The sequence below is a fragment of the Coturnix japonica genome, chromosome 13 (assembly GCF_054131305.1).
Source record: "Coturnix japonica strain WE chromosome 13, WE-NBRP24, whole genome shotgun sequence".
Lineage (NCBI taxonomy): Eukaryota > Metazoa > Chordata > Aves > Galliformes > Phasianidae > Coturnix > Coturnix japonica.
In genome coordinates, this window is record NC_140675.1 from 11510680 (window position 1) to 11529739 (window position 19060).

General features: G+C 39.8%; 1 protein-coding gene across 2 annotated transcripts in view; it reads left to right on the forward strand.

Annotated features, from left to right (window-relative positions):
• The window catches only part of SDK1 (sidekick cell adhesion molecule 1), a 358865-nt gene that overhangs the window by 198749 nt on the left and 141056 nt on the right, over nucleotides 1-19060 (forward strand). For both annotated transcript variants that reach the window (XM_015876860.3, XM_015876861.3), the window contains exons 6-7: nucleotides 12181-12292; nucleotides 13230-13420. In XM_015876860.3, coding sequence (XP_015732346.2) covers nucleotides 12181-12292; nucleotides 13230-13420 — 303 coding nt within the window. The remainder of the gene's footprint in view (nucleotides 1-12180; nucleotides 12293-13229; nucleotides 13421-19060) is intronic.

Below are 19060 nucleotides of genomic sequence, written 5' to 3' on the forward strand. Positions count from 1 at the left end.
TCAATTTGTGCATCATTGCTTTGCTGGGTTGAATCTAAGTGATAAGCAGTGAAAGTACCAATCCACGTGGTGTGAACAGTAGAGCTGTAGGATGGTTTGGGTTGGAAAGGACCTCAGAGATCATTTTGTTCCAACCCCCCTGCAATGGGTTAGGGCACCTCCCCACCAGACCAGGTTGCTCAAAGCCCCATGACGTACACTGCTCTTTTATTGACTCTAGTGCCTGCATTACAGGGCAAGGAGCCCCAGAGCACTTAGGTTACATACCCAGGCATGGTGCAGGTACCCACAGATGAGGCCAGGAGGAGCAGCATCACCTGCATTCCCTTCCAGTGCTGTCTGCTGGAGTGCAGAGAAATGCTTGGAGTGTGAGGAGCCGTGTTTGTGAGTTATGGTGGGCTCCGTTACAAAGCTGCATTAAAGCGTTTTGCTGAAATACCAAGTAATCCTTTTCAAAAGCACTAAGTGGAAATGCATTGATTTTTATTTTCTTTCAGCAACGAAAATAGCTCAGGATTATTACTATTTTTAAGAGTGATAGAGAAATGTCAAAAATGCTTCAGTTGTACTTTTATTTTTATATATATCGCTTCAGGTTTTGTGCAGCTTTTTGTTCTGTGTTTTTTTTTTCCCCCTCTTCTTTTTCCTTCTCTAGTTAAGGCTTTGGAAGGCAGCAGGAGGGGGAGGTTTGTTTGGTTTTTCCTAAAAGCTGTTTCTATTTTGAGCCTTCTCAGAGATGCTGTGGTTCAGTATGTAATATATAACATTTTATTGTCTTAAATTTGGTCTGTGTTATAAAATTCCTTGTCTCCTGAAGAGCCAAATGGTCTGGCACACCTCAATCTCTTCTTGATAATTACTCTTGGAAGAAAGGAGGGGAGAGGAGATGACTCCATTGAGCTTTTTCAGCAGTCTGTAGAGAGGTCAGCATTAGCTTTTGATATTGTGTGTGATTTATTCATGTAGTATTTCATTTCACTGAAGATAAGCATGGATGCACTGAGTTTACAGAACTAATACCAAGATCAAAAGAGGGGACAGAAGTCACAAGGCAAAGCCAGCTCAGCTCTGTAGACTAATGGACATCCCTTCCAGGAAACTCATGTTGCCGGATACTAGAAAACAGCCAACTCTTCCCATCATCACTCTGGTTTTATTTTAGCTGCAGAATATATTTTTAATCCATACCTAAATGCATTTTGTGCACGTGTTTGAGCAAAATGATTCATCCTTCTTCACCCTGCGTGTATAAGTTGTTCTGGGAGATTTTCTGTGTATGAGAGAGTCAATGTCTTGGTGCAAAGTGAGCCCTGCAACATTTTCCTGCTGTTTTAGCTGTCCCGGTGTTTGACAGCTCTGCACTGATACACTGGCTGTTACCATCCAGATAGAAAATCTGTGTCATTATCGTTATTTCCATGGCAAATGAAAATGAAATGGGTTGATTAAAACTAAACAGTGTCATTGCGTTCTGCCTAATCACACCCTGCCAGTTAATTTCAGACTGGTAACCTAAGGACAATTTGGAGTTGACTACATCTTGTTAAATGTAGGGGGGATTTATTTGTTTTAGAAACATAGCACGAAATAGATGCCATCTGCATCTCAAACAAGTACATTTGTGTCTTAGGTGACACAAGCATAACATTGTCTCATTTTCTTTCATTTCTCCCCCTTAATTTCCTTTATTAGCTGTAATTCTGTTGTGACATCCCAGTGTGGTATAATGATAACAGAAATCTCTAAAAAGCAGGAGCATGAAATACAAAGTTTTGGGAGACAGGAGCGCCGTGTAGAAAGAAGTGTCTGTTTTTCGCCAGTGGAGCAAAGCCTCCTTGCCACACATAGAAAAGGCTGTTTACTGTCCGTGCATCTGGAAACAGCGACCCAGCCATTTTCTGAGAGGGTAAAGAGTCAATGCAGGACTGAAAAGACATCACGATCTTCAGCTGCAGCCTCTGAGAGCAGTAGAAAGGAAATCAGAAGCACGTTAATGCAAACAGCATTTGTACTTCCCAGTAAGGTATAACTAAATTCATTTTTAACAATGCCAGCTCTACCTGCACTGCAGAAATACTAACAAAGAGCCTGAGTAATAACTTCCCCTTGGATTTCTTTTTACAGTACTTGCAGCGTTCTCTGAGTGTGTATTTATATACTGTGTATAAACAGGCAGATACAAAAACCTATTCCATCTTCCGGAGAAGAGAGATGCTGTTTTATTCTCACTTCAGAAAATTAAATGCTTATCCATCTGTGGAATTATTTTTGAATGAATAAGTTTGTAGACTTTCTTTAGCTGGGTTATTATTTGCTCTTTTGGAACATTCTTTGCTTTCACAGTTGTTTTGTTCTTGGTACAGAGGAAATAAAGCGATGTGTATTTTTCTCCCTGGTGAGGTTTGAGGCAACCCTATATTATAAAATAACCAAAGATTGATAATCACAAAGGCTGCAAAGGGAAAGCCTCCACTTTATTTAGAAGAACATCTGTGCTTTTAAAGAAGAAAAAATATATTTCTTTTGGTAGGAAAAATCTTTCTTTGGATTTTGAGCTCTGCTGTGAGTGATTTTGCCCTGCTTTTATATCTTAGAGTGTTCTAAACATATAAATGAAATTTGATTTCCTTCAGAATCTCTGTGACCCGAGCAGCACTACTTGTATTAAGGAATGCATCCTTTTGTAGAACAAAAAGAATAAGTATTGTGTTTTGGTCAGGAGGGTGGGGAACTTAAGACCATATGGAGTGGACCTGAGGCCCCTGATAACCTATTTCTCAGAATATTATTTTGACAAGTCATTCCATATGTTTGGTTGAGTTAGCTGTTGGAAGAAGGCTGTGGGGTATCTTCTTGCTTTTCAGATCCACTGTCCTTATGTAAAGGCTTGGAAGCGGCAGACCTTTGGGAGCAAGGTAGCAATCTGGATCCCAAAACATGTTTCACATATAAATATATAAATAGAATGTGGCAGGAGTTGACCTTGAGCTTAAAAAGCTTCTCAGCAAGTGCTTCTTGGTTTGAATAGGAGTTTCAACAGCCGAGAACAAAAGTGCCTATTTAGGTTCGGTGTTATAAATATCTGTCCAAGTACTCTCTTAAGCCCTCGTAAATCGTTCCGTGCCTGTAGCATCAAGGATCTGACGACAGGTTTTGAAATTTGAGTGATTTCTGGTGGGTTTTTTTTTTTTTGAAGTTCAACTGATGTTTAAATGTAACAAATTTTAATCCTCGTTCTCAGAGTGGATTTGCTGGAGAAAGCTTTGATCAACACCTTGCTTATCCAGTAACTGCAAAAATGCATTTGCATGGCTTTAAGCTGTCTTGTTCAGATCTATATAAGCACTCTTATATACATGTTTTGCATAACGATGGCCAGTTTGGTGGCCTGTACGCATTTACTGGCACCAAACGTCTCTTGACACAGAAGCCCTTCATTCCATTGTGAAGGACGAATCAACCGTGGAACGCTTTCAGACTTCTCATTTGCTGATTCTCCATGAGGACACAGTTAAATTCTTTTGGGAAGATCCCAGAGTTTTAAACAGGCAGCCAGGCGCGGTACATACCTGAGTGTTAGGAAATTTCTAAAATCCAGCAATATTTATTATTTATCTCTTCTAGTATTTGATCTCCAGTGGTTGGCAACCCTGCCTGTGGCAAGGAGGCTGAACTTGATGATCTTTGAAGTCCCTTTCAACCCAAACCATTCTCTGATTTTGAGATTTCCTTGAATTTGCGAGATATCTGTTAGTATTCTCCCAAATCTAAGTTGATAGTAGAAAAATCCAAGTTTTGAAGCTCATCTAAGATTTAGTAATAATTTTAGCTTTCTCAGAAGTACTTATGAGATTATCAGTACATGTGTGCAACAGCCTACTTCCAGTGTACTGCTTTACAACGTCAGCTTAAAAAGATGCTATGAAGGCATTGGTGACTATTTTCCCCTTTATTAAAGTCTGGTAAAGGACAGAGAGGATTGTATTTTCCTCCCCCCCTCCCCCCCATTTTTCTTTTATTATCACCATTCCATTCCCAAGTAGAAGTTTACAAACTTCTTACAAGTATGAGGAGCAGCAAATGGACTGATTGATTGTCAGCTGTGTGATTTTATTTGTCCTTTAACAATGTAAGGAGTTAAGAAATTAAAGTATTTAAAAAAAAAAAAAAAGAAAGAAAGCCACATTTGAAGGAACATTTGAAAATAGAGGGTGGCACCGTTTTATTGTCTCCCATTTCTTTTCCTTTCCTGCTGCTTGACAATAAACCACAATCTGCTGGTGAGAACTGCAACATCTAAAATACCGGCAGCTCTGCTTCACACAACACAGTCGTGTTCTCTCAGCTTTTATCTTTCCAGTCAGTTTTGTATTCCTAGGCTGATAACTGGCAGTTTGAGTTTATTTAACATCCACATGGTAATGTGTGGTTTATTACCTTGATTTACAGTTATTAAGAAAGCATGTGATAAATATCCAGGTATGTGAAGCTCCAGGACAGCAAGATGCTAAAAGTTCCTTTTTGTCCTCAGCGTAGCATGACCCTTGCTGTCTGCTGCAGGGATACATGGGCAGCAAAGCATCACTGTCCAATCTCAAACATGTTTCCTCCCTTAAGTGCATGCCTGTTTATATTTAGAAGGATGCTTCTCTTATGATGCGCTAAAGTGCATCATAAAAACATTACAGCCTCTTAAAAATCATCTCTGCTGATGAGTTACTTTAAAATCTTTCCAGACATGAGCATGTTTCAGATGCTCAGGCTTAATAAAACCCCCAGGTTCTGGGTGCTGCTGCAGTGGGATTCTCCACTTGGTGCCCCTCGCATTGCTTTGAGGTTGACTCTGAGGCTAATAGATTCCTCTGCTAGACCATGGGTTTCCTTCTCTCCCCTTTTAACTGCTGTTGAATAAGATTACACACTCTATCCTCTTATATAGCCAATATTAAAGCTATCTGGTGAATTGAAAAGCCACCTGAGTGTTCTTTAGCTAGAATAGCTAGAGGCTCTATATTTTTTCATGTTAAAAGCTCTAATGATGTGTTGGATGATAAGTTTCTGGGCAGAAAAGAACCCCTTGCTGTGCATGGGGGAAGGTCAGGTCGGTGACAGAGACTGAACTGCCAAATTGCTTTTTTTTTTTTTTTTTTTGCACGAGGAGTTGTGAGAAGGGATTTTCGGAGTGTTGGAGCAGAAATCTGGTCTGCTTTTAAAGTGAGCTGCTGAGTCATCACAGGGAGCTGTGTAACTGAGCAGTGGCTTAATTTCCTTAGAACTGCATGGGACAACACTGGGAATTTATTGCCGAAGTAGTCCTAAAATACAGAGTGGCTTTGTAGAACTTAGGTAGTAGAAAAGAGGGGAACTAGTCTGGTTTGCAGAGAGTTGGGCCCCCAGCAGCAGATGCTGGGTCATTAAAGGCATGTAGAAAAAGGGCAAAATCAGGAAGGAAGCTGCATATACCATCTCTGTCCCATCTGGGGAGCAAAACTAGAGAGAGACAACCTGAAGAGATGCCACTCTGAACCCCCAGCTTTGTCCCTTCGGTGGCTGCACAAATTCCTCTGATCCGCCGTCAACCTCATCAGGCCCCTGTGTCTCATTATGCCCAAGGGTAGATCCTAAAAGCTCTCTACAATATTTTAGAAGCTTTTCAACCTGTATTTTAGGCTCTGTTTTATGTAATGCAGTATAGAAAGCTCTTCTGTGCTGTAGTATCTACACACAAAAGGGTATAAGTCATCTTGTGGCTACAGCTGAGTTCTCCATTAATCTTTCCCTAGGGCTAAAACTAACAGCTCTTGCAGTCTGTGAAGTCTTTACAAAGGGGGGAAAAAAGCTGTTACAAATGTGGCTGTTATTTGTTTAAACATTTGGAAACATTTATAATGTGATGCTAGCTGTTCTTTTTACCCTTGCTCCTATTCTTTTGTTTGTATATATTTCAGTGAATCCTTTAAAACTTGTCAGGCAAGAAAGGTTTAGCTAGGTAAAACTAAGACCGTGAAGGAGTATGATTGTTGCCTATAAATACTTAAGGAGGTAAAAATCACAGAAGGAGAAAAGAGATTTAAGCCAAAAGACGGCTTTGGCAGAGAAACAAATGGGGGTACGTTGGTTAAGAATACATTTCAGCTGGGAATTTGGAGTGCTTTTAGTGGGTTGAACAAAGCTCTAGGAAATGTTCCAACCAGGATAGTGAAGTCAGAAATGCTCAGTACTCTTACGACTACCCAGTGTGTTCAGAAACAGGAGATGGAGAGGGGCTGACACACAAGGTACGTTCCAATCCTGCCCCAAGCACAGCTGGCAGGAAGCTCCATGCACATGAAGCATCTTCTTGCCAAAGGTTTACGGAGTTTTACAGAGTCTGAGCCTTAGAAGAGGTAACAGGAAAAATACATTCACTATGCATCTGCTTAGCTTAGTAACATGAATATTTTCACCCTTCAAACTGACCAGCAAGTTCCTGACATGAAGTGCATTTCGAATGGCTTGCAGAATTGCAAGCTTGACTGGGTAAAACACGCTTTGTAGGATAATTATGTTTGGGTAACTTCAGCTCTTAGAGTTAAAGGCATCCAGAGTCCTGTTGTAACATACAGTGCATCACGCAGGCCAAGAAGGAGTGGACAGGAAAGGGAGGAGTGCAGGTTTTCAGACTCTTGATTGCTTTTTGGCATGGGTGATTCAACCAAGAGTTGTTGATGAAATCTTCAGTAAGTGCTACTTTTCACCAAACCCACCCTCGCACACCACGTATTTAATCTGTGATCTGTTTGCTGTGGTTCTGTTGTTGCTGTTTTGGCTTTGTATTCTTTCTCTCTTTTTGGTTTACTTGCAGTGGAAATGAATCATGCATTTGATGTGATGTGTGCAAAGCTGGTCACGTTGACAGGAGTGTATTGAGTCAATAAATATAACTGACCTAGATCATTCACTTGTTTTGCTTGTACTGTGTTTTGTAAACCTTTCCCATGTCTGGTGTTTTATTCATATGTCATGATGTCTGATGTCTAGATCAAGATGAGGACCGTATATATATAAGAATTTGCTTGCGGTGATTGATTCAAGCAACTAGGCTGCTTTCACTATAAATTTAATCCAGAAAGTGAAGTTTTTGTTGTTGCTTTCTTAGTATTTTGAGTCTACAGCCTCTCGAAGGTTGGAAGATCAGAAATAATACGTACATTTGAGGATTCTTAAGATATCCACAGGTACTGAAAGTCACAACGGTTCTTCATATGCCAACTCTGTGTAATTAGATGGCTAATTATTTTATAAATACACAATTTTGACTCACCATGCTCCATCTGGAGTTTTAGTATTAGCTGTCAAACTAAATAAATGTGATTGAGACAGGAAAATCTCTTATTTTTCTTTATGTTTAGAAATCTGTGCAGAGATCTGTACAGTACACAGCAATGTACAGCAACATCATCTATTTACCTTTTCTTGATAAATTAATATCATTCTTGCTGGAATAGAAGTGAGAAAATGAAATGGTAACGTGTATTATCTTAACAGTCTTTCATTGCGTAATCTGTTAACATACAATCTGATAAGTAGAGAACAAATGAGCAATGTTTTAGGGCAGCACTTTATGATTGATAAGCATACTTTTGTCATTATTTGTATAGTGATACTCTCCGTCCCACAGGTGGTTGTCAACATTTGCCAGACTGTTGATCCAGCTCCACGTTGTGTTGTGCATCTTGTACTGAAGAGGGAGAGGGAAATTAATCTTCTATTGATCAAGATCCAATTTCTGTCATGTGTTTTGTACTGAAAAGGGGAATTAATCCATTATGGAAAAAGTGATATCTATTCCATTAGATGATTTGTATTTGTAAGGTCTCTTTTTTTTTTTTTTTTTCTCCTGAGCAACCTTGAGATGCCACATGAGGGTCAGTTCTCCTTTTTGTGTTACATAGGCTAAGATTGTATGTCCTTGATGCCACCATATTCAATTATTTATAAGTAATTTTTTTTGCTGCTGGTGTTGGACTCATCTCCTATTCTACCTTTTTTCTAATGCAGGTAAAAGAAAAGAAGCTTTGCACGTATCCTGCATGTATCCCATAGTCATTGGAAAAGGCACTTCTGCAAATTGTGATAGTCTAAAAGTCTATAGGAAGGTTATAGGGAAGGTTTTCTAATCTTTTTCTTCCAGGTTAACTTGTTCTGCTAGAGGTGCTCCATGTCTCCTCCAGTTTAGATGTAGGGTACTGGTGACCTTTACCCCAAAGTGTTTTTTCTCTCTTAGATGAGTTTGCTAATGCAAAGAATTAAATCCAGTTTTGGGCACTGACTCCAGTAAAATTCCTTTCTCACTGAAAACAGGACTTTGAAAAATAATGGCAGTGGTAATTAAGGCAGTAGGAATGAGTAGCAGTAAACATCCCATCCCAACATTCCCAGCACCCCTGTCCTGTGTTACATAAGTCAGGTGATCTGGGTGTTTATTTGGGCAATTCTCACTCCTCTTGCTCATGATAACCTCAGTTGTGTTGTGTCATTATCAGGCTGGGACCTATAAGCAATTTAATCTCACAGGCTTAAAAATACAACTTGCTATTTTTCTCAAGTCTGATCTCAAGCTATTACTTCTTTTCAAGAGATAAACGCTTCCTCTCACCTTTTATTAGGGCTGGTTGGCACGGTGTCTCCCTGAGAAGAATTTGAGCATCCATGAAGTATTGCTCTTAATATTCTGCACTGCAAATACAGATGTAGATAAACTTTGCATGCCATAATGTAAGACCTGGGGAAGAAGCTCATGTTTATGCATTTCTAAAGGGAAAAGCATATTTTGTTTGGTGTTTTGTCATATGGCCTGAGTGAGATTTCATCTCTGTTGGGAAAATTAAACATTCAGGTGACTTTGACAAAGTCTGTGATGTTTATAAACTGTAAATTAAAATATTTAAAATCTCTTGTACTCAATATGACTGCGTACGGAGGGAGATAAAAACACTGATTGTGTCTTTCTAGAGATTATAGGGCAGTCTACAGAATTACAACACTTAAATAACAGAGAGTATAAACTCAACAGCTCATCAGCATCAAGATAAAAGTAGAAGTCAGTGTTACAGACCACCTGGGAATGCTTTCGCTGTCAGTCAGATGGGAGTTAAAAGGTGGAAGTGCTGTGTGATCCGAGATCAGAGTTGTGCAGACACACACAGGCACTGATGAGAAAAACAAGTAGATGATGCAAGAGGCCATCGCTCTTTTTTCTCTCTTCCCTTATTCTGCAGAATTTCTGTACATTCTGCACAGTCTCCAAGGGAGCTCATGTTTAGAGGGACCAAAAGACCCTGGATCTCCTCATTCCATTTTCTATTATTATAATTATTTTTTATATATTTTGAAATTCTAATATGGAAAAATAGTACTGATGGCAGTTAATGTTATGGGCTGAGAATGGCAGCTTTTCAGGAACTGCTTCACGAGCAGTGTGGGATCCACTGAAACAGCTCCAAGATGAACTCCCACACATGTGAGTTATGGTAACTGAGCATCAAAGGTCACCTGGGGCCATTCCCAAAAGCACTTCACTTACTGGGCCTTACTAGATATTACTAATAATCACAGGGTGTCTAAGGAGTTGGTTTAGAAGCAAAAGCTGGAAATACTGTGAGGGTTGTGGCTAAAATAGGTACAGTATAAAATAAAGCGGAGAGCCTTTCCTGAAGAAAACTGTTTGGATTGGGACATTTGCCTGTGGCAGTCCTCTGTCCAGTCTTCTATTAAGGACTAGGATCCTTTGTAGAATTCCTTTTGTTTCTGTGTCCACAGCTGCTGTATTTGGCTTATCCTCACTTGCTGCTGCCTATGACTTTGCTACCTTGCTATTATTGCTGTGCTTTCCGTTGCATTGTAGCATTACAGCTGGGCAAACGGATTCCACATTACAGCCCCATTTGAGACTCTTTAACATAAAATAAGTCCAAATTCCTCCTTTGGTACGTTGACCTGATGCAAAACAGGGCTGCAGGCTGTACTCTGCATGGATAGCTCTGGGAATATCCTGGCTGGGCCAGAGTGAGCTACTGCAACAGAATTCTTTGAGCTGCAGCATGAACCTCAGCTGTCTTTGAATATGAAATAGGAATATGCATGCTCACTAGTGCTGTTTAGACAATACTTTGAAATGTTGGATTTTTTTATATATGCTTGTTACATTGGGAGCTGACCTTTGTATGATTTCACTTAGAATCCACGTACTAGATGTTTTGGTGAGCTCTCAGTATCACATTTGTTCACCCATTCAAAATTGTTATCAAAAGGCTGCTTTAAATAGATTTGTTTCAGGGATGGTATGAAATGAAAATAAGCACATACTTTGTTTAGATCCTTGTTATGGTTTTTAATAGTCAAAGCAACCTTACGTTTTCCTGGTTGCAGGCAGAGGAAAGTGCTCTTTTATTTCCCCTGCTTATCTGTTTGCTGCACAAAGAGCCTTTCCCATGGGGTGAACTCCTAGAGGTTGCAACAAAGCTGGCTTCTGTTCCTGGGTTGTTTTTAGTATGGTTGAGCCATTCTTCAGGGGAGCTGATAAGCCGAACAAGTGGTTTTCCTCTTTTGCAGATGAAGATAAGAAATTATCATTGCCAAATTAGTAACTTGTTTGTTGTTCTTTTAGTGTTTACTGTCGTAAACCTTCGTCTTGTGCAGAAGCAATGGTGAGCAGGAATGCTAAGGTTATTCTCATCAAGGACCTGTTCCTACTCTAATTGGCACTTGGTTTATACTTTTTCAATTGAGTCTTGGAAGATTCCACCATGGAGATCTTCAGAAAGCAGATTAGCTGCCCAGGAATACTGTGGAGCAGAACTGCTGAAATCTTGCTTGTTGAGATCCCGTGCAAGTTGTGTATGTATGCTGTGTCAGGTGAATGGAGCATATTTATGGGACGAAGCACGTACGCATTTATCAGTTCCTTAAGTACTTGTTCAGGTGGTATTCTTAATGTGCTAGCATTGTACTGTATGCTTTCATCTCCTTCAGTACACTATTTGTTATCAATTACAAAAGAGTCAAAAGGCCAAAATGTTGCCATTCATCAGTTCAGAGATCTGCTGACCTGGTGACCTTTGAGGCCCATTACCGAAAACTCAGTCTATCTGAGAAGGGAAACAGAATGTTGAACAGCTTTTGGCAGGCTGCTTTTTGGATAAGCAAAGAATTTTCTGTCTATTTGCTATTATTTAGGACAATATCATAAAAGGGAACATCGGGGTTTGCCGATATCTCGTTCTGCTTACCAGTTAAAAGGCATGGGTTAGCATCCCTTGCAGGAGACATCTGATGAATTGAGTTGGATTTGCATCAATTTACTTTTGCTTTCATTACTTTTCTCTAATTTACTTATTGGATTCCGTATCTTTAGAAATTTTTATTACTCTCTCATTCAAGCTAAAAAATAGCTAATTTTTCTTTACCAAATGAGTTGCTTGAAGCAAAGTACCTATGAATACACGGGTATTTTAATTCACTTACTAAATGTACACAGACAAAATTTACAAGCAGCCTTTTTACCATTTTTAAGCGTCTGCTGACTGTTGCATAAGCTAAATTATTTACAGTACGGTGCCTCACAAAAGAGGAGCAGATTTAGGTTATTTACTTGCCTGATAAGAAAAGGGGATTGAAGTTGCTGCGATATGCTGCTTTGTTAATTTTATATTTGTTCCCCAGTGTGTAAAATCTTTTTAAAGAACTAACATGAGTACTGGCAGGCTCTTTTGAAATAGCATGGAAGTGCTAAGATTAAACAAAACATGAAACGGTCTTAAAAATATAAGTCAGCAAGTGCTTGATAAAAATAAAAATGCTCAACAATAGCAAACCTTTTGGATGCTTAATTTATTTGCTCTCTATTTGAGTGTGGCCTTTGCTCTCCATCTAGGAGTAGTTCTGTGAGTTGTGTGTGTTTTGAATGATACTACCAAGATGGGGGTATTGAAACAGTGTGTTTGTACAGTATAATGAAAGCCGTTGAAAATGGTCACGCTGAAGATCTCCCTTTAATGAGGAGATTAAAATCCATGGTGAGGTTGAGGAGTGGGAATTTGCAGCTGTGTCACTTGACAAGATCCTTTACCTGAGGTGATTTGGTCCTTGCTGTTTGTGGGTGTGTGGGGTATTCACTGGTGGCTCTCTTTGCCTACACAGGTGCCACGAACCCATCTGACACCACAGCTCCCATCATCATCATCCCTCCACAGAACACGAGTGTTGTAGCGGGGAGCAGTGAAGTCACATTGGAATGTGTAGCCAACGCAAGGTATTGTAAAAGCAGAGGGGCCGTGAGCAGCTGATTTTAATGCCCTTTCCTTTGCTAGGAAGTACATAGGATGTTCTTTTCATTCTTTATTATTCTAATGGTCGAAGCAGAATGCAGCGTGTCCCTTGATCTTCAAAGTAACCTTAGGAATAATCTTATTTGTCCAACATTACTGAATTAAACTTTGATTATTATTTTTTTTCTTGGCAAAATAAGAATGTAGGCAGAGTTACTTTCCCACCTGTGGCTTACCCAGTAAAGACAAGAATAGTGCTGTGCCATCAGCAAGCATTATCTTACAGAAATAATTATGCTTCAGTTAAGTAATATTTCAGTTATATTGCATATTGACATGGAAGGTGATACCGTTTAAATCAACAGACTGTGCTTCCTAGTAAATAAATTAGGAAAGATCTCTTATGGAGTAATTTATTACAGATGTTCTTAGTTTACAGTGATTATAGCTCAACTGTTCATAATGCAGCGTAACAGAGTTCACAGCATTTGTTTTGTGCATGTGGCTGTTTCCAATGCATTCTGGAGGGAGTGAGCAGTTGAGGTCTCCAGCTGATAGGAGGACCAGCTGATTTACATTCTCCTCCAAGGGCAGAGATGTTCTTGATATGGTTAATATTTTCCTTGTAATTGAGTTATAATGAAAGCACTTTCCCATGCAGCTGACTCACATAACAATATTTACTTCTTTTGCTTAGAGAAATCAAATTATTAGTACTTAACTTCTATTGCTGTATCAATTAGCTGTTACTTGCTTATCGCCACTTGAGCAGTCTGTATTTGAAGTGTACAAGTTATGTGTGCATTTACTTCTCAATAGCCAGTGCTGGAGATAGAAGGAGCTTTATAATCCGTGTATAACTGCAGACAAGATTGTTCTGTAATATGTTTTATTGTATTATTATTTCTTTAACCTCGGTAGACCTGTTGAGAGACTAAGCATAACATGGAAGAGAAATGGAATAAAAATCACCAGTGGAATTAGCAGTTTTGGGAGGCGCCTCACGATCACCAACCCAACCTCTGCTGACGTTGGGATGTACTTCTGCGAAGCAAAACTGAGGGACAGCACAGAGGAACCAGCGAGAGCCAAAGCCTTCATTTCTCTAATGGGTAATTAATTCTCAAGGCACTGTGGGCTTTTTTTTTTAGTGAAACAGGCTCTGAACTGAGGTATAGTAGGAAATAAAATTGGTATTTTAATGTTTTGCTGACCTTACATTTGAACCTTTCTTCAGAGAACAGAACAAAATGGGTAGAAGGGGGTTGTCTTCTGAATTAATTCAGCCGCTCCTCCCCATGAATATGAATTCATCAAATAGGTAATTTTAAACACAGATCTGATTCTGAATCCCTGGTGAAACAATGCATTTAATCAGAAGTTGGGGGAGCACAGAAGTAAAATCCTCATTGGGCAGCTTCCACATCTTGGCTTTTAGCTGCACTCCTGGTTAACTCCCAGCTTGCTTACATCTAGTTTTAGTATGTCAAGTGCCTGTATTTCTGAAAGAATTCTTTGAGGAGCACTGCTATGCATCGGCTGTCATGAGAGTCAGTCAGGAGCCAAGGACATTCCTGGGCACACAAGCAGGCAGACTGAGGTGACAAAAAGGAGAGGGAAATAGCACTAAAATCATTGCTGCGTGCTGGACTTTCAACTCCAAGAGAAGCTTTGGGTTTATTATTTTTGATGGGGCATTCAGCCCAGTCTTGATGGAGGGACAGACCATGTTTCCACCATCACCTCTCTGCCGGAATTTTGCTGGAGCGGGGAGGTTGTCATTTGATAATGTAGTTTTCGTGCACGTCATGTTCTGAATCAGCAGCACAAATGAGCACACTGGACACAGTGTAGAGTTTTGTTTAGGATTTTTAGGATAAAGGAGACGTTTTGGAATAGTAAGCCAGAGCTGATTGTGTCAAGTCTGGCTTTTATCTAATAGTCACAGAAGCAACTGTGTGAGTGTCCTGGACAGGTTATTGCTCTGGCAGTGATACAGGTGTCGGTGTTGATCAGAATTCATGCCTGTGCATTTCTGTAGAGGGTTGCAGAGAGAATTCAGCACAAGATTCTGTACTCTCCTTCCAGCTTCAGAAAATACAATTTTAAAAAGCCTGCTGTGTGGTCTGTTTTCTACTAAAGCAATTTGAGGTAGTTTATGCTTAATGAGAAAACAGCTCTTCCCTCTGCAAAGCTGTGCTCCGGGTTCATTTGTAGTACTGAGTCTCTGTTGTATTTATCACCTACTGGGTAAAGTTTGGTTCCAGTTCTTTTTCTTTATACTGTGTTTGTTAGAATTATTGCTTTGCAGCTTCCCTGCCCCTTAAGGAGCAGAGACAGATTTCACTGACTTATGGTTTTGGTTTAAACTCTTCTATATTCATAAGATTTTATTGTAACTAGTTTAATTTTGCTGCTGTGGTGTCAGATCCAGCCTAATGCAGTACTTAAAGCAGCCTCTCAGTTGAGGTAGAAGATTCTTAAATACAGTTACAATAAAAGCAAGCAGCAATCATTGGGGAATCATATTAAAATAGAAACACTGCCTTTATTTAGTAGCTTATCTGCTCTCTTATTTTTAGATGTTTTATTTATTTCTTATCCAATTTAAGGGGGCTGTCAGGGAATGAAGTTATGAAAAGGCCTGTAGATAAGAACAAGCAGATGAAAGAAAGCAGAAACAAATTGGTTACCCATTACTTTTATTTCCTTCTGATGGAACAAGACACTTCAGTTGCAGGTGTTTACTCAATGTGTCAGCAAAGCCTGGAAGATTTCTTTATTTATGAGTTTCTTCCTAGTGCTGGGGGATGGATCTCTAATTCTAAACAGGAAGCCAAATCAAAGGATTAATAGTTAATGCATAACTTATATTCAGCCTTCGAGTTCCTGAATAGATCCGGCCATTGTTTAATTAATCAAGAGATGGGTTCTGAGGGACAGTACAGGCAGGATTCAAACCTAAGCATTTTTGTAGTGTATCCATCATAGCCTGTTGGAGCTGTACTCAGAGAGACTCAGGAATGCTCATTCATTTGCATACATAACATATTTACAGAGCGTGCACATGAATAGTGACCTGATAATGAGCTATACTTCTTTGTAGAATAATGCAGCACGGACTAAATAAGGGGTCTTGTCTATTGGAAAAATGAAACTGTGGAGATAGAAAAGGTTTGTTTTCAGAACAGTTTGGAAAAGTCAAATAGAGACCCTCAGAAGGCGATAATAAGAGCTTTGGTAGTTCAGTAAAACAAAAAGTTCTGAAATTAACAGGTAGAGTAGTGTCAGCAATAGAAAGATGCATCAAAGATATCACAGGTATTGATAATGCTATAGACTAGTACTGCATGAGCAAGGAGGGACAGCCTGCAGTTCCCTGTGGATGTGGCAGAAAGCCTTCTGACATCTTCATATTGTTGCAGCTAAGATAAACTGAGGTGGTTCCAAACTCTGGTTTTATTAGCTGCAGTTGTTATAAATTTTTAAAGGGTAGCATATTCCTCTGTTGGCAGAGTAACAGTTTGGGGAAGATTTGTTGCAGATTAGATAAGAGCGCGTTTGTTTTATCACTAACAGTTTGAAGATTAAGGAATTTAAGGAGTCTACTTGTGAGCAAACCAATTTGAAGACTGAACTAACCTTAAATTCTTCTGCTGCGGTTCTGCAAGTTCCATTGTTGACAAATTGCAATCACCATTTTAAAATGGTTCTTCTATGGGAAGTTATGTATATGAGGAGCTCAGAAGAACACAAAAACAATACTGCTTTTGAAGTCAGATAGTAAAATCCCACACGGGGATTTGGGGAATGTCCAGCTCCTGCTGTGATGTTCACAAGTAGTTCCCATTCTCTCAGTTCTGCAAGCAGATGTGTTCCTTGGGTTGTTACAGGAGTTTAGAATGCACAGAGAGCAGCTGGCAGTGGTGGAGATGGTTGTACCGCGTAGTTTCCTAGATAATGGTATCTTTTAAATAGGAATTTTTCCTGCCACAGGATTTTTCCTGTAGCTGAGAGCATGCAAAGCACAAAGCAAGAAACTAGGAGGGCCTTTTCATCTGCTTCTGTTTTAACTTTATATTCATTCAAAGAGAAATCCTGCTTCAGGACACTGTTACACCCGTGTGTTCCAGCACAGGCAGCCTGCTCTGTTGTCTGGAGGTACAGACCTGGTTACCTACAAGGCACTCACAACTTTCCAGTTCCACTTCTTTATAGGATATTCACCAAATAAATTAGTTTATGCTAATGTTACAGAAAGGCTTCCATGTTTAGGGCTCAATTTTCCTCTTAAATATGCAGGCTTCAATTTGAGTGGTGCAGGATTTTCGGCTCTAGAGGAGCCCCTGGGGCTTTCTCTGTTCTTTCTGACTTTCATGTATGTATCTAGCATTAGGTCACACATCTCCAATGCAGCTTGAAGGGTATGTAATGGATGCTGACTGCTATCTTTTGAATGTTAAAATCAGTGACCATGTAACTCTGCGTGAGGGAAGTTAGAACAGTATCACATTTTGCAGGCTCCCAGGGGCTTTGAAGAGCAGCTATCTTTTCAATGATGTCTGTAGTGGGGGAAGAAAGAGAAAACAAAACAACAAGAAAACAAACAAAAAAAGAAAACACCCTTAAACCTTCAACAACTATTAAAAGCATGCATTTATATTCAAATATTCATTTTCCCCTTTGGCTCTACTTGACCTCTTAGTTAAGATCACTCAAACACCACTGCAATATCTGAACAATGTAGTATCTGTTTCATTCAGTCTGAGATGTGACCTCTCTCATTGTGTAGGACACTGCACTGCCAGAAGGATGAATGCAGTGTAATGGGTCCTTTCCTCCTCTAACTATTGTGGTACTATAATTTAAATCAAATGTTTGACCTGGTACCAACAGGCTACTGCCATTCCTAGAAATTGTTGTGTCTTGGGGATGTCTGGCCTGTTATGTAGTTTGAAAGACGTCGTAATTTCAACACGGAATTATTGCCTACAACAATAAATGTTCAAATTTGCACTATATGATTCAAACCAAGCCTTATAAATATGTAATAGAGTCATATATACAGACGACCAGAATACCCTTTCAAAATGCCAGCTGACCCCTGCAAATATTGCTGCAGTTTTACGGCTTCTTTCTGAAAGTTGTTCACCAGGTGGTGTGTATAACCCAAATGCAGACACTGCTGGGCCTACAGCCCTTCAAACACACTTGTGGTGTGCAGATCATAAGTTTGACCTATCTAATATATCAGGGGACTTGATTTTGGTGCTCTGCGTCCTGTAACTAGAACACTTTTGCCTTAATTTCTTCTACAGTCTGTGTTAAGTTGAAGCCACAGATTCTTACTACCCATTAGATAATGCCAGCACATTGGAGCATGAGAAGAACCTTCTGAGCATGCATGGTGCTAGCATATGGGGCATGCATATGGGTAAGGAGCAGAGCTTGCATGGAGGCCACTGTTCCACTTCACTAAAAGCCCTAAGCATATGCCTGCACTAGTACAGCTGTGATTCTGTCTTACCAAGACCAATTTTCCAAGTATACTAGATTTAGGATGTTGCAGCTCTGTTGTCCATAGGCATTCTACATCTTCTAGAACTTCCTTACAGATCAGTACTGTCTTGCTGTCCAGGCTTATCTTTAATTCCAGGCATCTTCAGTTCACTAAAATTCAACACATTGTGAAGTTCCTTCTTGGAAGAATTTTTGTGTCTGTGTTCGTCACCCTAAAGTAACCTAAAATATGACCACTCTGTGTGCAGTTCTTGCCTTAGTTTTTACCCCTCTTTCTCCAATTTTAGCATTTGGCCAAGCTTCCAGCTGCTGGAATGGCTGGGAGAGCTGAGTTCAGCAGGCTTTACTGTAAAGAAAAACTTAGATCTGGTCTTGAAGAAGACTGGAAGTCACATCTATTGACAGACCTGCACTTGGAAAGTCCTCTGGGAACTGTCTGTGGACTTTAGATTGCACTTTTTCTGCTGCTCCTGCCCTTCTTCTGCCTTGTTTGCTTCAATTTCCTCCTGCTTATTTCAAAAATAGCTGATGTAAACCTTCCTTTTATAACATTACTGTCTTGTTTGCAAAGTGTCAGTTAGCAGTGGCTTGAGGTTCTTTGTCAGGCAATTCAATGCTTGACAAGTTCAAGTAGGCATGTCTTAATACAGTAAGCTTCTCTGAGGGTTGCATAAGAGCCAGTATGGGATTTTAAGGAAGTAGCACAGATTGTAGGATAAGATTTTGGGAGAGATGCTGGGAAAACAGACTGTAAATATGCCAAAGACCTAGTTCCTGAGCAGTGGTCATGGAGTTACGAGTGTCTTTGAGGTCACGTTAAGGTGCTTTGCAGCTGAACTGCAGGCCCATGCTAGAGATAAATCTTCAGGTTTATTACTGGTGCATGAATATATTGCTGATCTAGGAGAAAGTTTGAGAGCTGGCAGCTGCAGGTTGCCAAGTTTAAAAAGTGACCTGTTAAGATCAGAATTCCATACAGTAGGGGAAGGCGCGAAAGGTGCATTCACTAACTCCCTAAAAGGAACAAAATACTGGCAGAGGAGGCATCTGTAGAAGAAGCCAAGAGCTAGAAGTCTAGGTGTTAGATATATAGGTCTAGATGCTATTTTACTACTCTGGTTTCACCACCCTTCCCCCCGTCTCCCCTCACGATCAAATTAAATTGATGTAGAAGGAAATAATCAAGTTTTATTTTTATAGAGATATTTGGACTTGTATATCTGTGTATCTAC